The sequence below is a fragment of the Plectropomus leopardus genome, chromosome 6 (assembly GCF_026936395.1).
Source record: "Plectropomus leopardus strain MGB_pleo_1.0 chromosome 6, ASM2693639v1, whole genome shotgun sequence".
In the NCBI taxonomy this organism is placed as follows: Eukaryota; Metazoa; Chordata; class Actinopteri; order Perciformes; family Serranidae; genus Plectropomus; species Plectropomus leopardus.
Window position 1 is genome coordinate 27,340,838 of NC_142181.1, and position 18,912 is coordinate 27,359,749.

Sequence of the window (18,912 nt, forward strand, 5' to 3'; positions counted from 1 at the left end):
TTTTCAGTGACTCCACAATGAAGCAACTAATCACAAACAAGTGATCCCCGCAAACCATTTACAACTAATGTGACATAACAAACAAAAGCAATGAAAATATACAGCAACTTTTAAGGTGGAGAGTAAAACAAAGGCTGTAAAAAAGGATATATAATGGGGCATGAATAAAGATGCATGACGAAAGACTGAAAAGAGCTTGTGAAGAGTACAGGTGATGGCAAAGTGTGCAAGCTCCCCCTGTTGGTGAAATGAAATGAAAAAGCATTTTGTTACCACATACCTCAGTACAAGTCATAGACTTTCAGTCACATTTAGGCTCAAACATTCATTCAGCAAAACTATATGGTATGCTTTGTACATGAAAAACGGTTCTGAATCAGTCTGCAAATAAACAAAGAGAGCCACAAAAAGAAATTTCCAAGATTATCATGAACTCAATAGTCTTTAGTGAGCTCAATGGAGTGTACAGGATATCGACTTGGATGACAATAATTGCCTGGAAAGGGTGTGCACAGACTGGTTGAAACAAAAAAAAAGGTTGAGGAGCTGTTTCAGTTGTTGAGTAATACAGAAGATGTTAAGGTGGCCCATTGATCTTGTTCTATTTGTTACCAAAGGTAAAATATTCAGAGTGGATGCATATTTAATCATCAGATTAAGATGGCAGGACAATTCTGCTCAGTTGACTGTTCATAGCTGTTTATGGTTAAAAGATTCCATCTTCACATGTATCAGGTGAGGTAATGTGTGTGGGAGTCTGTATACCAACTGTAATATTCAGCCCTATCAGTAGCCAAAAGTCACACTGTGGTGCCTTGAGGAAGACACAAAAACAGTCTTCCAGATCAATGTAAGACACACATAAGAGAGACTGTTATATACATTTTTTGTAATAAAATCATTATCTAGAGCTCTGCAACAGGCATTAAGTCGTAGAGCTACAGAGTCAACAATGTTTTTTAAAGAGACACAAAAGGCTAATTTAAGATGTAGGACTTAAAACTGTATTCCATAAGATGCTAACACAAAATATCAGTGCTAAGAAGGTTGAATTAAAATGCAATCTGTTTTGGTCAAAACTGTGGATATGACTTCACCCACAGTTTAAAGGACGCTTTGTAGGCAATCACAAAATCAGTTATATGCATATAAGTTACCAGAGCTATTTCAATGTAGAATCTTATGGTGTGCCAAGACAATACTGTTATTACTGGGAGATGATTTTGTGTTTATATAATGATATGTTTCATAACTGAGGACAAAGTTCAACCCAAATGCCAGAGAAAATGTTGGCAGTGTACATTTCTGCAAACCACAGTTATGTAACATTTGCACGTTATTATGTAGTGGATACAGTGAAACTTTATGTTTCAACAATGCTGTGAATGTGATAATGGTTAGGAAAATATCATGTTTTGGCTAAAAAAAAGAAAAAAAACACAATCCTTGCTGCAAACACTGCCATGTCTCAATAAAATCCAATCATTTTTTCCTGGGCTTGCTTTAAAATACCCACATTTGGAGCGGAAAAGCCAATGGAAAGACAGCAATGACTCGCTCTAGCGCAACCAGTTTTGTTGTTTGTTGATCTCAAACAGTGGTTTGTAGCGCTGCAGACACCTTTGTGACACGCCATCAACCACCCCCTCCACCCCCTGATGACAAGGTCAGCTCAAATACTGCGTCACTGTAGAAACATTGATAGCATATGTATGAAATGTGCATTTTTAATATATTTGTGGATTGCAGAAACATACAATGCCAATTTTTTCTTCTGGCTACTGAGCTCCATAGTTAAAGGTGGTGTTGTACTGTAAGTACTGTAAGTTTGTGGTACTGGTGTTTTTAATTTTGTCCTCTCTATTTACATGAATGAGGGCGGCAGAATATTAGACACACATCTAAATATGGAGCAGTCCAGCACAACACTATCCTTAACTCTGAGCATTATTAGCATTACAAAAGTAGATTTTACAGCAAAACAGGCGTATTGCATTAGATTAGATTTTACCCATGCCAAGGACATTTTTCTACGATCAACAGTTATCTCAAAATTATTTAAGTGGAAGACAGGTGTTCGCATGAGGTATGTACAATGCAACACAACAAATAGGACGGTACACCTCTCTTTCCTGTGTTTCTACCTCTACCCTCCTCCTACCCAGTCCTCCTCCCCCGCAAGCTTCCTCAAGCATTTTCTACCCATGTTGTGACTATTTTTATAGCCCTGAGTGCTGTGTTCAAAAATGTGATGCTTTGTTAGAAATTCCAAGGCTATGGAGAGCAGGTGCAGGGCCATTGTGACAAGCACAATTTATCGGCCGCTCCCAAGCAAGAGAACACATTCAATAATGCGCTGGGAAGATTAATCCATCCCCCAGACGGGGCTGGGCTCACAGGGTGCAGCGACAGTGGTAATTTACACATGCAGGTAGCCCAACTCAGCAGTTAAGGTCTTTGGAGTTGTAAAATACCTGTATATTAGCAGTTCCAATCCATTTAATTACTCTTTAAACTTTGCAGTCTGACACTGTCATAAATTGAAACCACAAGTGTACCACACAGACCGTATACCGAGACTTTTTTCACATTTTTTAAAATATTATTTGTTCGAGGACATGCCCCAGATTTTTCTTCGAACATACACTGTGTCTCAGCAGCGTAGTTCATTACTATGAGGTATGTGTTCGTATGATAAAAGCCAGAAGAAAGATGGATGGCTTTACAAGTGAGTATAGTACTCAGGATAGTGCAGATGTTTCACCAAACCTGTACTTTATCCAGAAATAAATGAAAAACTGCTCAACCACATCATTATTGTTTAAGTCTGGGGGTAAACCATGGGAGTCTGTCTTGCTGAAGGCGACAATGTCAGTTTCGTCTTTTTTTTATTTTATTTTTCCGTAGAAGGATAGGCTATAGGAGGGTGGATCATTGACAGGCAGGGAGAGCAGCAGGCAGTTAGACAGACATGATGTACAGCCCTGCATAATCAGCTCTCAGCCCCATTAATCTGGGCAGACTGCAACACTTGATGAGACTGTGATGCATTTGTTGAGAGGTCCCTCCCTCAGATGTCATTTTGAAGAACAGTGTCAGTGCTACCACCAAGGCAGGAGCCCAGTCACGCAGCCACACCCCTTACCACAACACCATCACACTCAGAGGACAAACACTCCGAGGACATCTGGATTCTTCCCACTCCGGCAGCACAGATACATTTATAATCACACCAGTGAGCAGCAGAAAAAAACCCTTCACATGCACAGTCAGCATCACCTGGTACAAGCACAGGCAGTGGGTCTCATTTCAAAAATCAAACAGATCTCCTTAATGACGGTCTCTCCAAGGGCAGGCAGTGATATGCCTAAATCCTGAGTCCACAGCTATTATAGCAACAGGATCAGAGGAAAATGCAATCTGGGCTCCTCTCAAGGGAGAGAGAGCATTACACAAGAGTAGACAATGCAGGGGTCACTTCGTGGGATGAAAAGGTGCACTGGCCCGTTTCCTCCGCAGCTTTAACCCTTCCCTCAAGGCAGGTCAACCCACAGTAGCATGTTCCACTATAGCTGTAAGTGTTTATTTTAGTTAATTTCATGGAATTACAGCTGCAAACTATTCATCTGATTTTCCTTACCAGGAGACCTTTATTTGAAGATTGGGCATTTTATAAAAAATGTATTTAAATGCATCTGTGTGAATCTAGTGTAGAGACTGTGTACAACTTAATTTTCAGAATTCTTGTGTTTCATTACATTAGAATGAGCCATTTATATCTACGTAGGGATTTTTACATGACACTGCATTATTCAGTGATTTACCTGTTTAAATATCTACATCCATTTGAGTTGGAAAGGAGGAGACCTCTGTGGATAATTATTAACTATAAAAACCTCCTGAATGTCCAGGTCACAAATAAGGTAGGCACACATTTGCAGGTACTGAGCAAGCAGGCCATCTGCAACCAGCTGTACAGGGTAGGAGAAACACTGATTTGTAACTTGAAACTGCTTTCTTCAGTGATTTTGGTTTGGTTTTAATCCCTTGGCACATTTGTTTTGGAGAAAAAGACCATTAGGCTCCCGGTAAAAATCTCCTGAATAGTTACCAATGAAGGAATTCTAACCAAGAATAGTTTCAGCTGGTTGCAGTCTGCAGTCCTCAGCTCTAAATACCACTAAATCCCCTTAAATCTTACACACTGGGCCTGTAAGACAATATAAACATGAAGTCATAGAGCAGTACTTCAGCAAATTACTACGGATGTCAACAAAGTTGAGAAAAAAAGAAAAAAACTGAAGCAGTGGAGACAAAGTGATTCTGACTTATATTCCTCAGTAATAGACAAGCTCTAAACCCCCTGGATTGTACATTTCCCATAAATTCAACTTAATAGCATATTTTCTTAGACTTTCCCTGCCTGGTAAAGTCAAGTCTTTCAAACTCCATGCTGCAGTTTGTACTCACAGGGTGAGTAGTACTCTACAGTTCCATGACAAGTGGGTAATATCTGTCTTGAGATTATGTGATACAGTCAAAAGCTCCAGATCAGCAACCAAACAAACTTTGTGGTGAGGTTGTTTTGTCAACTACCTTATCATTTTTGCAGTCTGAGCTATGATAACCCAGACTGCAACTTACAGTGCTGTATATCCAGTCACAACAAAACACTGTTTGTCTTTCCTCCCTTGAACTCTTGACTGTTGTTTGCCTGCAAAGCTGATGATCTAGTAAGCTTTTTGTCTGCTGCACTCACTGCGAGGTTGCTCTGGGTAATAGTGTCAGCTAAATGACAAAAATGTATTCAAATGCAAAGTCTTTGTTACCCTCCAGTTCTCCAGGGAGACAATCTAAAGGGCACAACCTCATAACACAAACCTAGTGTCACATTTATATCATTTTTCTCCTGTAAAATTGAATCAACATTATTGTCACAGTAATTTTAGTTGGAAAAAAGGTGCTGCTACTGGGAAGCGTAAAGCCAGATAGTTAGACTTAATGGGCCTTGCTGTGTGTAAGGAGTCAGAGGCTGTGACTGTGACATATCCACTGGGACTTCACTCCCCTTTTTCTGTACTGGGCGGTAGATGTGCCGAGGCTTTTATGGCCCTCTGTAATATTTCATGACCCTATACATTGGTAAATCAGAGCGAAGCAGATGAAAAGCACAGCAGCAACAGCCTCGGTCTTCGAACATAAACATCGTCACAAAAACGCTTTCAGTGTGATGTCTTTTGGCTTACTGACATTAAGGTCATCAAAATAAGCAAACGCAACCAGGCATCCTAAATGAACTCCCTAAATGGTGGTTTCCAAAAGATGGCTTTCTGAAGTCATTTGTGTTGTAATGGAGCTGCACCCCGCTGTGGTACAGGCTTTTTTTTAAATTGACAACAACAACAACCATGTTTGGGCTAATGAATTTTAGATGACTTTGACTCAACAATTCCATTAAAAAGGGAAGAACCGAAGCCCTCTCAACACTCTTAACAATGATGGTGTCTCTACCTAATAGAAATGTTTTGCTATAAAATCCCACCTATCTAAGTGAAGTATTTCAAATAGTCAAATCTACCTTATCTATCTTATTCATGGCACTAATACAAATTAACTGATGTAAATGCAGAGCAAGGTATGACAGGAACAGATTTAATCAAAGAAAGAATATTGTAGTCACTTGGTAGAACCTATGGGCTGATTAATTAAAGCCTTTGTCCTTTTGACACTGAACTGCTCCCACCTACAACAGCAGGATGAATTACTGCTTCAAAACAAAGCAACACTGCCATCTAGTGCGACCAGAGATCTTGACATGCCCTGATTGGCTCAGCATATTCCCAAAAGTTGCCATCTTATAAAATAATATTCCTTTAGAAGAGAGAAAGGGTGGCTATGTCAAATATTATGAATACATAGCACAATTTATCTACTTTAACTTTCCCAACAACAGCTCTCTGTCAAATAAAAAAAAAAGAATTCCATAATCTTATAGTTTATAGTTTTCAAGTGCCGTGTCTTTAACAGAGGGTCCTCAGAGTTACTGCAGGATGGCTGCCAACTGTTAATTTGATTTAAGCTTAATAACAACAACAATAATAATAATAATGATTAGAATGAATAAATAAATACGATTGCAGCACACAACATTAATGATATGAATATTATGCATTCATGTGAGCAAACACTAAATCACTGTGTGGCATTTATTCATTATGGCAAGGTGAACTAATTAAAAGTTACGTACTATTCAAACATTTTGGCCAATCAGCTGTATTGTTATTCCAAGTGTACTGACATTCTTGTGAGCCACAGATTGTTTTATAAGCTTTTGAGCAACAAACTCTAACACACCAGAAACATCTCAGAAACAAACATGATGCATGAATATACGAATCTGCCCATAATTATTTTAAAAGCTTAGCACTGTATGCACCATAATAGGCTGTGTTTATACATGGCACTCTAGGCCGTCCTACATGAAGTTGTAGGTCCAGTTCAATATGCAAATCTATTTTATACAAACTATGAAGCAGGGAGGTCTCTGCTTCATCTCTCTTTCAGCTAAAAGGTCACTGGCCTGAAAAATGTTGAAGGGCCCTGCCTTAGGTAAAGGAAAACCATATTTTTCTGTTGTTTGTGATTTATAAATAAGTATATAAAAGTTTCACTTTCAGTTCAGTTAAATAATGAGTAGGTACAGAGCGTATGATTGGATAAATGAGACTTGGATTATACAGCACAATTTGTGCAAGAGTTTATAAACTTGTTTACATAGTTTTGCTGTTGTTAAAGTGCTCTCCAGTCAATCAAATCAGTATGTTCTCCATAGTTCATGGAGGCGTGCAAGAAAAAACAATTTTTCGTCACAAACTCAACATAACGCAGCATGATCATATACAAATGATCATTTTGTGGGTTAAGTATCCTTAAAGGCCTTTTTTTCCCATTAATGTCACTGTAAAATTTAGCGTTTCTGCTAATGTTTACATTCTTTAGTCCCTGATACATGGTATTGCCTTAGCTATCACTATATATAAGCTGTCTGCTTGGTTTTCTGAGAAGAAAACAAGTCGGGATGGTGCATCCCTAATAATGGCAAAGCTCAAAATGTATTAACAAATTAATATATCTTCATAATAATGTTTGACTGTAGAAGCACTGACACAGAGAGGGCGTCACATATGCGATGTTCTGTGACTTGTTGATACTCGTGCTTTTTGTATCCTGTTCTCTATGATCCGCCCCTGAAAGTGGTGCCAAATGAGCAAGGACTCCCACTCACGTATTACAGATGTTCTTTCAGCAAGGCTGCAGCTCTGTTTCCTCTGTGCCACCACACTTCCCCTCTGACTGTCTGCCATTCTTTCTCAAGGTTTTTCACGTCGGCTCAGGTGTCAAGATCAACTAAATGCCTGCAGTGACAGGCAGCATGTTAGTCGTACAGAGCCTTGCCTCTGTCTGAGCCCTCTGGTATGTTTGCTGGACTTCAGCACATCTTTACTTAACTTGAAGCAGGCAGTGAGCTGTCAGGAACGTATCATGGAAAACCACCACCACACTTTCCATTAGTTATATAAAGTCACATGATATGTATACCACTTTTAATGCAAAATGGGTACAGTGACTGTTGTTGCATAACATAATAAGGCCTGAAGAAGTTTTGTAGCAGCTCTTTATGATGCTTTTCTTCGATAGTTTGTGCATTATACTGTAGATATGGTCTTTATAATATGTAATGTTATGTAATGAGTTTATTGTTGTATTATATTATATTCAAAGGTATAGTGTGGGTTTTTTTTTAAATGAAGTTGTACTTATCCATATCCAGGCCCTCATTTTGGATAAGTGGCTGGAGTCCGACACTGAATCTAAGCAATGTAATGCTGTGGATTTGGGTCAGCAACAAAACGTATTTTAGCCACCTAAAAATATATCAACATTAGTTTAAGTGTCCACTATATTGAGAACATTTTTACCACTTTACCTTGCCGCAGACTGATCATTCTGATAGGGAAACTATTAACAGCTTCAGTTCCCCATTCATGCTCTTGTCAAAGCCACCAGACTCCATTGACAAACACAGTAATTTTGGATCACTGAACACAGGAGCGGTTCCTGTGTTTTGCAGTGTTAAAGTACACTTTTTCTCAATGGAGTCTGGCTTTAAAGAGAGCAACATAACGGCTTCAGTTTCCCACTGGAAATCGCTGTCTGACAATAAGTTTAAGCAGTAGAAATATTATAATATTGTGTGCACTTAAACACATACTATTTATGATGGTGTGACTATTTTTACATGACTAAAATACATTTTCTTGCTGAAACCTCCACGGCAGTACATTGCTTAGCTTCCATGGCGGTACTCCTGCCTTCTTCTACAAACTGGTGACATATCTGTATGTAATACACTCACCATGGATAATACTGCATACAACCCTAGTTCAAAAGATCTGACCTACTCCCTCAATACAGAAACAGAGCATGACAAATAAAACAGTACTTACAGAGGGAGTAGAAAAAATATGATCATTGCCAGTGTAATGAGTCTCTCAAAGCTCCTACTTGCAAGTTTGGGCACTTTTCATTGTGTAAATGTAAAACACTACACCTAATAGAATCAGCTTAGCTGTCAAACTGTACTTTCCCACACTATACTTAAATACATTAGTGTCTTCATTGCCAGGTCACTCCGTTACTCACAGATTCAATATCCATTTATTCTTGGTAATAAAAAAATCAATCTGCAAGGTGGTTGGCAGGCGTCCACAGCTGCTGATAAGGCAGAGTTGTCTTTTGGCACATTATAAGCAGCCAAAGTGCTTACAGTGCTGCTGTAACCGGGTTGTCCAGTCTATCTGAGAAATTACTTGCATATCATTCACATTGATTGTTTAATCAGAGATCATGACTTGGCTAAATTACCATAAATAGATGTATGACAGTTTTTTGACAGCTTAGTCTAGAAATTAAAGAGAGAAACTGACACACTAATTCACAATGCATGTGTTTCTCTTTTTGTGGGAGGAGCAAGGACTCTTTGGTGACATCAGTGTTTAATTTGGGACAGAATTAATACAGTTAGAGCTGCAGAAAACAGCAAAGACTAAAACAAGATATATACCCTCATATGAATTTCCTGCAGTTGCCAGAAAAGACGCACATTAAAAGATAAGATGAATCTATTAAGTGTGCTTCTCAATACATGTTTTCCAAGCAGCATGACTTACTGATGCTGTTAACTGTTGTTTATCATCACCACACAGAGTATAGTCTCATCTTTATTCACTTAAAAGAAAAGCAGATTTCTGGAAATGTAATCTAAAGTGCTGTGTTAGAAACCCTGTGAAAAATGTCCAACTTTAAAGTCACACAAGCCTGATTCTAAATGTCTTCTGGATGACATACTCAGCAGTTCATCGCTGTAATTTTAACTGGCCATCCATTTATTCAACAAGACAGCAGAGGAGAGCCTCCAATGGTCACACCTGTGTAATTTTCATGATCAATTCTATGAATTAATGAGATGAGTTACTGCTTGAGCAGACATTTTGTACTCCTACCAATCCAACAAAAAGAACAAGAGAGATATGGATTCACAACAATGCAGCAAAAATTATTTATGCCGTCTACATCAAAGTAAAAACTTCACATAACATTCTCAACGTGACAGTTATGTAATGTAACAGTGTCTTTTAAAGCTCACATTGGCACCACAGCTACTGTATGTAAAAGGTATTTATGTCTGCCTCCACCAATGTGACTTGTCAATATTCGCATCAAGAGTAGCGAACTGAAAGCATACGGCAGAAGCTCACTCCTCTGCCTGTGTCTCTGCAGCAGATAGTTCACCTTGAACAGAATACCGTATCCTCAGCAGAAGGCACAGAAGCATGGGAAGCAGAAAAGCTAATAACCAGATGTCAACCACAGAAACTCTTAAATTTTCCGCAATCTGCAGCGCAGTAAAAAGTAAAACCATCTGAGCATATAAATGCACCTTAATATGACATTAAATGTTGCTTGTGGTATTTAAAGTGTAAGCACATCACTGCACCTTAAAATACTGTATGTATAACCTGAAATACTGACAGCAAACTCCTGATCCAAACTGTACACCATATATATGTATTTTGACAATTATTCAGTACAGGTTGTACTATGCAATGTATCTGCTTCTTGTTACATTTGTGATCACTTCTCTGCAGGATTACCGAAACTGGTTTCCGTACCTAGAGATTCAAGACACATGACAATCTGAAGTTAACTGGCCACATGAATCTGTGACCACTGCCAGAGGTACACAAGTAGTTAAATTAGTGATATTGATAGTGATTTACGGTATGAGGTTCGGACCTTTTCTGGGAGTTGTCATGTTCAATGTTTGACAGAAAATAAATATTCAAATCAAAATTCACCTTATGATATCTTCATGTCTCATTTAGGAGTAAAAGGAAACCTTTAAGCTTGACAGACATAGTGATTTGATGTATATCGTGATATATATCCATATCGACTGATATGAAAAAAATTATCGTGATAAGCCTTTTTTCCATATCGCCCAGCCCCAACTCCACTCACCAAAACACTGTTGCAGACCAAAAACCCTCATGGGAACGGCACTCGCTGATGGCAGTAATCCCCCAGGAAAACAGTGCATCATGCCACACTGCAAAAACTCTCAAGAAATGGCCCGAGGAAGGTGCAAATTGATGAATAAAGGGTTTCATGAATAAATGAATCAACAAAATACAAACTATTATGAACGCACAGATGAATTTCAAATCAATCATCTGAACTGCAATAACCAACAAACAGCGATATTGCTTATGCAAGCAAATGGGGACCACTATATTACAGTTTATTACATCACATTCTACAGTATACTGCTGGTGTGCTCAGTTTGTGTTTACTGTTAGTGCAATTCATCCCAGAGCATTTGAGAGATAAAAATGATCGATCTGCCGGCCCAACACATCATGTAAGAAGGGATTTTCCCTGCTGAATCTTGACTGCCCAAATTGATTCCACCCATGTCTTCACTCTACTGCACATCAATTACAGTGCCACTGACAACACACATTCAAACATTTATTTTCATCTACCTGCAAGATTAACATTAATCACATTCACAAAGCTTACATTGAGCTTGTGATTTAAAGTTATTAGCACAAGACAGTTAAACAAAACCATTATCAAGTTTAAGGCTTGAAGGTCAAGAGTTTTGAGCCCTCCTTTCTTCATCTGCTACATTAATGTAACTTTAACTGACAGCTCAGGTGGGATTAGCTCTCAATACTTATGGAGAGAATAGAGATAATATTCAATGTTACAGTAAACTCATTATTCTAAATGTCAGGTAAATCTTTGATATTTGTTTCGTAGGATGGCTTTTTATCATCTCCCGGTCTGGCATTTGTCCTCTCCTGTCCGCCCACACATTTCGCCCTGGCATATGCCACAGCTGAGGCCCATTAATCAGAGCTCATTTTATAAGACCTGAATACACTGCTCCCAATTCTCGTGCATTAACCTTGTTGCTGCCCCTTACCACCCCTGAAAGTTGGCATTGGTGTACTGCATGTGTGTTTGTGTACACATCTATGCATGTGTGTATATTTTGAGCACTTGTCACTTGTTAGCGTAGCAATTCCTGCCATGCTATAAATAAAACCAGCCACAGGGAGGGATGGAAGCCAGTGGAGTGCTTTGACAGCAGAGGGCATAGTGGCCTTGTCTCCTTAGGATATGAGGATTAAATCTAGTCTACAAACTGATAGCTTACTACGTGATACACTGTACTTTTGCACATTAAACACATGGTTGCAGTTATTTATGAAATATTTTACTCTGTCCTGGTTGTGAAGTATTATCATTCTCTGTCATGCTGTTGTGGCTTTCTGTTGTGATGTGTTTCAACCGTTATGCACAGGCAACTTTTTATTCTATAAATCCTATCTGTTTAAATGTTTTCATGTTGTTTATAGCTTGGGAGCAATTAAGATCACTATGATTCCATACTAGAAAAGAAACATTTCAAGCTGGAAAGTTCGTCTTTGGCATTTACTTTTGCTCGAGAGGTAGAAAACTGACAACAACTACGACGCACTCCACGGCACCTGACCAAAAAACACTACCATCAGTGGGTGACGATAATGCAAGCATGGCTGTTTTTCCACAAGAATCAAATAGTAGCCGGCTGGTAGCAAACAATGTCATAATACAGTTAAACCGTAAGCTAAAATATGTTTCTGAAAACATTTGAGGCATCAATTAGACGACGCAGTAACAGAATTTTTATATTTTATCAGCACAGCTACGATTTTTCAGCCTCCTTTTTTTGCTATACAGGAAACACTTCCTGTTCACAAATTCTCATATTACAGCCAAACAGTGCACTATAATATGTTACTAAAGGCATTTTAGGTGACAAATGGGCAAAACAGTAACACAAACTTGGCTTATATTTGATCAGCTGTTTGACCTCAGATTGAAAGAGAGAAAGAGAGAAAGAGAGAAAGAGAGAGAGAGAGAGAGAGAGAGAGAGAGACCCTGTGTGTCTGTGGTAGTAGGCATACGAAAATGCACAATCCGTAGTTTGTGCAACAGCCCCAGAGCCAGCGAAAATCAGGGCAACAACAGACAGAAACATCAGACAAACACTGGATTCTTACCTTGACCCTGGGCATCAAGTAAATGACCACAAAGAATCAGAAGGAGCTGGAGGGCAGAAGAAGGCACACCCACTGGTAGTCTTCTGAATCCCACACTGCTCTGGCTCCTGGGAGCCATGGCACCATTGGAAACTGGGGGCTTACAGTGAAAAATGGGCTATTAACATATTGATAAACATTTCCACTTTACTTGCACATTTCTTGATAAAGTTAAATAAAAGGCTCATTAAACACATGATATTAAAAAAATAAAAGAATATGAGACTGCAGGGTTCATGAGGCCCGGCAGAAAAGATTAATCATCTGGCAGATATTTAATTCACCAAATGTTCAGCACTAAATATTAGTCTCCGGCCAAAGTACCACAGCTATTAATATGAAAAGCATTCACTGACCAGTTCATCAGATTCTAATAATACAAACACTGATTGAAGAAGAAAATGTATTGTTTTTATCCATAAAATCTAATTAAGTATTAATTTGAACAGCATTCAAGCAAATAAATGATAAAACAAACAAACAGAAACAATGTCCAAAATTTCACAGTAAAACAGTTTGGATCAATAATTAACAGTAAAAGATGAGATTTTGATACTTGGCCAAGACTGAGTGTAGTTTGGCCAAACGCTAAAACCAAACCTTCAAAGTGATCTTTATGAATTGCAAACAACTGACATCAAAATGTGTGTGTAAAAAGCTCCATCCTGTCACTCCAATAACTGATGCACAGTGTGTGGTAAAGTTTACTATGCTATCACTCACCCTGACATTTCACAACACACTTCCGAAGGCAGAATGAAATCAATAGACCTACACTTTTCAGACACTCATTTATATTCACATCTTGACACCCGCAAAAGAGATTAATTATTTGGCACCATGGCATCAGCGGACACATAAAAAAGCCAAATTTACGTGCCTCCAAATTAAAAAAAACCACCATGCAAACAACAGACATTATGTTTGCTCATTATCCATTACATCTCATCCACAAATTCTTTGTCTACAGCCAAGCAGCATACTGCTAATGCCACCATCCAACAATGGTAAATAAATTAGTATTGTACATTTAATGGTATTAAAACCTCAAATCAACATAAAACATTTTTTGATATAAGCAGAGCAGGTCACCTTCCTGTGCAGGAGCCAGAATATAGCAAAATATTTTGACACAGGTGTACAGATTGTTCTTAGTTGACTACACAGAAAAACAACCTAAAACTTGGAACATGGAAAACACTACTTTAATTTGTTGGCTTAAAGAAACGTGTTTCATACTTTGTGCGTGCAAAGTCCTGGAGCCAAGCAGTGCCCTCCTGATCTGCTGTATGGAGGGTCAATAATTCTTTTTTCGGTCTTTATAGAGGGTAAGTTTTAATGATGTGTTTCATTGTTTGTTCCTCTCAAAAAGCAAACAGTGGGGACGCCCAGTAGCTCAGTTGGTAGAGCTGGCGCCCCATGTACAGAGGCTAAGTCTTTGTTGCATGTCATCACCTCTCTCTCCCCCTTTCACACTTAAGCTGTCCTATCAAAATAAAGGCAAAAGCCAAAAAATAATCTTAAAAAAAAAAAGCAAACAGTGGGCTTGGAACACCTATGAAAACTGGCTGTGGCCAGTCCAGTCCTGAATCTGTTGAACTGTCTCGTTGGCAGGTTTGTGCCGGGGACCTGTGGAATGGGGTCGAACACCAGGGGTTTGTTTGTTGTGCCCTTAGACTTCCATTCCTTTTCCCAAACAGACCGGGTGGTGAAGTCGGCTAAAAGACATGACAGCGTGTGGAGTACTGTATGTCTCACTACTTGCAATTATCTTTTAAATATTGTAACTAGCGTCCTAATGTGGTGTTTGAGTGGTATGGAGTGTGGCTGGACAACTATTGTCAACCACTGAACACAGTGATTGTGTGTTGCGTTGTGTTGTGTTGTGACAGAGCCCGGACACTGCTGCTGCTCTGCTATCGTACTGCTTACACTACGCCTGTGAGAACACAGTAATACCAACCTTTGTTTGTATTGTTACACCTCAGGCACACTGATCAATTTACAGTAATGAACTCATGTACAACTGCCAAAAACATTGAATTAAGAGCATACAGTAGATACATTTTGCATCTGTTGTATGTAATGTCTAATAAAACAAATGCTCAGGATTTACTGCTGCCTTATTCTGTTTTCTACAGCAATTTCACTATTTATGAGTTATACACTCACAGAAGAATTTTACATACAGATTAAATCCATTCAACCATACAGCTTACAACATAAACATTCAGAGGAAAAACGCTCACCATAAAACATCTTTAAACAGAGAAATTTGTGTGCTGATTAAACTTAACACCAGTAATTAAAGATTTAACTTTAAATAATGAATACTGATGATAAAAACTTCTGTCTATACACAACCATTTGAAGTTGGTAAATGATCTTTGAAATATGTTGTAAAAACATAAGTCTCAGAACAGGACAGGCTAAAATAAACTGCAAGTCTTTAGTGCTGCAATGTCAGGCTTTCATTTTTCTAAAAAACATGAAGAACTCGTGTAGTTCTACTTCAGATAACTATTTTACACCCCATCCCCAAAACACACACACACACACACACACACACACACACACACACACACACACACACACACACACACACACACACACACACACACACACACAGTTAGTACCTGCACTGTAGCTGTACCTCCGTGTCGTTTATCAGCTGTATATCCCATGAACGAGTCCAACTCCTACTGCTGCCTGAGTGAGTTTCTTCTCTTTGCCTTCGCTGTACACTCACAACTGGCACAGCTCTCTTTCCTTTCACCGGCCAAATAGCCCATCTGCAAAGACAGAGGGAGGGAAGATGACGAGAAAAGGAAAAAAGAGAAAAGGAGAGCAAAACCAATGGATGGGACTGAGACGAAAAGCAAAAGAGAGACAGATTGCTTTGATAATGTAGATTGTCAGGAGCTGCATTCTTGTACACGGAGTAAAAATCGCAGAGTTAAAGTAATTTGATTTCACATTCCCTCAATACTGCCGTTTCCTTTTCCATTCATTCATTCGCATTTCAGCTTTTGAGCTCCAAATCACAATCCAGGCTGCTGTGCACTTCCATCACAATCTATGTTGGATTTATTGAAACACTAGACAGTGTACCCTCCAACCTTTCAATGCACAAAGTAATACAAAACATTTTAAATTCACAATGTGCTGACGGAAAACAGAAGGATCATGGACAAAAAAAGTCAATGGATAATAGCTGGATAGATGCCGCATGCCGCTGGTTTATATTAGTAAAAAAAAGGACAGTAAAATCGTGGTAATAAAGGGAAAGGGACAGAAAAAAATCTAGCCAAATATATTGCCCAAATTTTAGATATCCTGACATATCTGTTGGCCAATAAATAACAAGATATTACACTACAGTACAAATACCGAAGATTTGTTTTGGGCATTTTGAATTAGTGTCTCAATCATATGTCTACCAGAAATAAATTATGGGCAATGTATTGTTCTCAGACTTCATTAAGTCTCAATATTATTATCTGCCCCAAAATTCCAGTATTGATTGGGCTATACAAAGAAACTGCAGTTCAAAATACTTAACAAGGTGAATAACTAAAATTAGGTTGCAAATTGATGACCAGCTGAACAATTTCTGTCAAAGGGCCTTGGTATTCATTCTCCGCTACTCTAATAGAGGTGCACAATAGAAATAGGTTAGACTGGGTTGCTTTACTAAGGCTCACGTGATTTTTAAATCAATGCTTTTCCGGCTGCAACCCATCACTGTTAAAAAAGTTTGAATTGTAAATTTCTGCAAATCAGAGACAGTTACATTTGTACATAACTTTATAGCGGATACATTCAAACTTACTTTACAACACTGTGGTAAAAGTGTGGTTAGGTTTAAGCACAAAAACCACTTGGTTATGGTAAGTAAACAATCATGTTTTGGCTTAAAACACCCAGGTTTGGTGGCACAAATGCCACTTGGAAACACAGCGATGTGTCTGAGAAAAACACCCAGGTTCAGAAAAAACAAAACAGGTTTGGTTCCACAAACGTCCCTCGAAAACAACATGCCGCTTAAAACATCCAGGTTTGTTACAACAAACACTTGTGGAAATGCAGCGTATGGTTACCAAAAAAACAAATGATATTGTTGTTTGTTGGTCTCCAATACTGTTCTGCAGTTGACTACAGCTTGGCAGCCGTTTGCCGAGGTGTCACGCCATCTACCATCCCCTCTATCTCCCCATTACAAAACCAGCTCATATACTAAATCACTTCTGAAATCTGGATGTGATTGTGACAAAGTGAAATGTCCCTTTGGCGACAGTGTAGGCATAGATTTGGCCTGTCTCTTGGCATTGTCAGTTGTTTTATATTGCTTTATAAAAGAAACAATGTGCTGGTTACGGACCTTGTTTTACTGCTGCAGAATGTTTCTAACTGGCAGACAGCATAACTTTAACATTGTCTGCAATGCAATTTAATCACTTTAGAGTGTAAGTCCTTATCACTGACATGTTGATATTATTTTGGCAACCCAGCTACGTCACAGGCGTTGATGACAGGAAGGGCAGCAGAGAGAAGAAGTGAGCTAGATACCCTCGAGGTTGTAAGAATTTAGCAACTTCCACAAAAACATATGCTGACGCAGGGACTTGAACCTGAAGGACACTCCCTGCTGACTGTACACCCTGCGGTCCAAAAGGTACATTAGTCATATGCCAACATCACCTTTGAAATCACTGATCCTTTGCTTAAAATAGAAAACACAGACACCGTGTTACAACTGCAGCTCTAATTATCATCACTGGACATGCAAGCCTGAATTAAAGATAATTAAAACATCTTAGTAAAGCCAGGTGAAGCCATAATGTGACCTCACTTCATACTGCCCACAAGGTTTTTTGTCCAAATCAGTGTCCTCATAGTCAGGTCCCTGAGTGTTCACTTGTTATTGTGTCAAATCTTATAAAATATAATAGCAAGAGTGAAATAGGAAAAATCTTACATCATTGGTAAAACAAGTGAGTTCTGCATTTGTTAACAAACTACAACACCTGTCTATGGTATTTAGCTTTATATGTTGTATTTCTACATGTTTTTTGCAGGTAGAACTAGCTATATCTAATCTAGCTGGCCCTTAAAATTAAATTGGGTTGTTTATTTATCACAAAGATTATAAATTCATTTTTTTTATTTTTGGAAAGGACACATACGGATAGACAACTGACAATTCCAGCTTGCATAAAGGCAGGTGAAATGCTGGGAGCAGAAGAGAAATGATTGATGTATAATAATTTATATGAAAATTGAATTATTCAGCTGCAGTCTGACAAACGGCTGGAAACCAGGCATAGTTTATCATCCAAAGGAGATGGAGAACAATGAATGCTAAGCCAGTGGTAGTAACCTTATCAGAGGAACCAGCTCCAAAAGTTTAAGATTGGGCAAGAGGTTTTATTCCTGATGGTCAAATGAACACTGGATTTGCCTCAGACAATGAACATAAAAGTCTTTAAATGGAGTAATAGAGGCTTAAATCTCAAGACATCCTTTAAAAAAAACATACAGTGGTTTATGTTTCATAAGCTACATTAGTGTTGGGGAATAGTGAACTACATGTAATTTAGCTGGTAGTTTAATTACATTTTGCAGTAGCTTGCTGGTAGTTCAACTCCGCATAGTGATTCAAGTATTTAAATTATTTTACTTTTTTCTGTAGTTTACAACAAAAACTACATCTAATGGCCATAAAAGTTAAAGAATGATTTCTTTTTTATTAGATTTTTTTATTATTATTATTTTACCATTGCCTCTATGCTGTAATTTAACACCCTTTGGCCAACCCCTACCTCTTTTTAGGGCTATTCCATGACAAATATTTAGCTCTATTTTATCATTATTACTATTATTATTATTATTATTTTCATTTTATTCATTTATTTTTAAATATGAATCTATAAAACTAAACTTGATTAAATCAGATGTCAATTAGTCATAAGTATTGATTATTGCCATTTATTAAAAATGTTCACAGTAAGCCACCTGGCACACTAAGTGATCCTGCTTGGTGCAGTACCCCCACCTGGACTCTAGTTTCTGGTGTCTGATAAACATTTTATACAGAGCCAAAGCTGACATCATGCACTTTCTCATGAATAGTGGGATATTTTTTTTTTTTGCTCTATGCATGACCTGTGAAAAAGTGGAGACTTGTTGAATGACATTT

The 18,912-nt window shown here is 38.3% G+C and overlaps 1 protein-coding gene across 4 annotated transcripts in view; it reads right to left on the reverse strand.

The window, feature by feature from the left end:
• Positions 1–18,912, reverse strand: part of robo2 (roundabout, axon guidance receptor, homolog 2 (Drosophila)) — a 428,768-nt gene that overhangs the window by 409,209 nt on the left and 647 nt on the right. For all 4 annotated transcript variants that reach the window (XM_088079114.1, XM_088079116.1, XM_088079118.1 and 1 more), the window contains exons 2-3: positions 15,350–15,505; positions 12,675–12,813 (exon numbers count right to left, since the gene is read on the reverse strand). In XM_088079114.1, coding sequence (XP_087935240.1) covers positions 12,675–12,813; positions 15,350–15,397 — 187 coding nt within the window. In that variant the 5' untranslated portion in view covers positions 15,398–15,505. The remainder of the gene's footprint in view (positions 1–12,674; positions 12,814–15,349; positions 15,506–18,912) is intronic.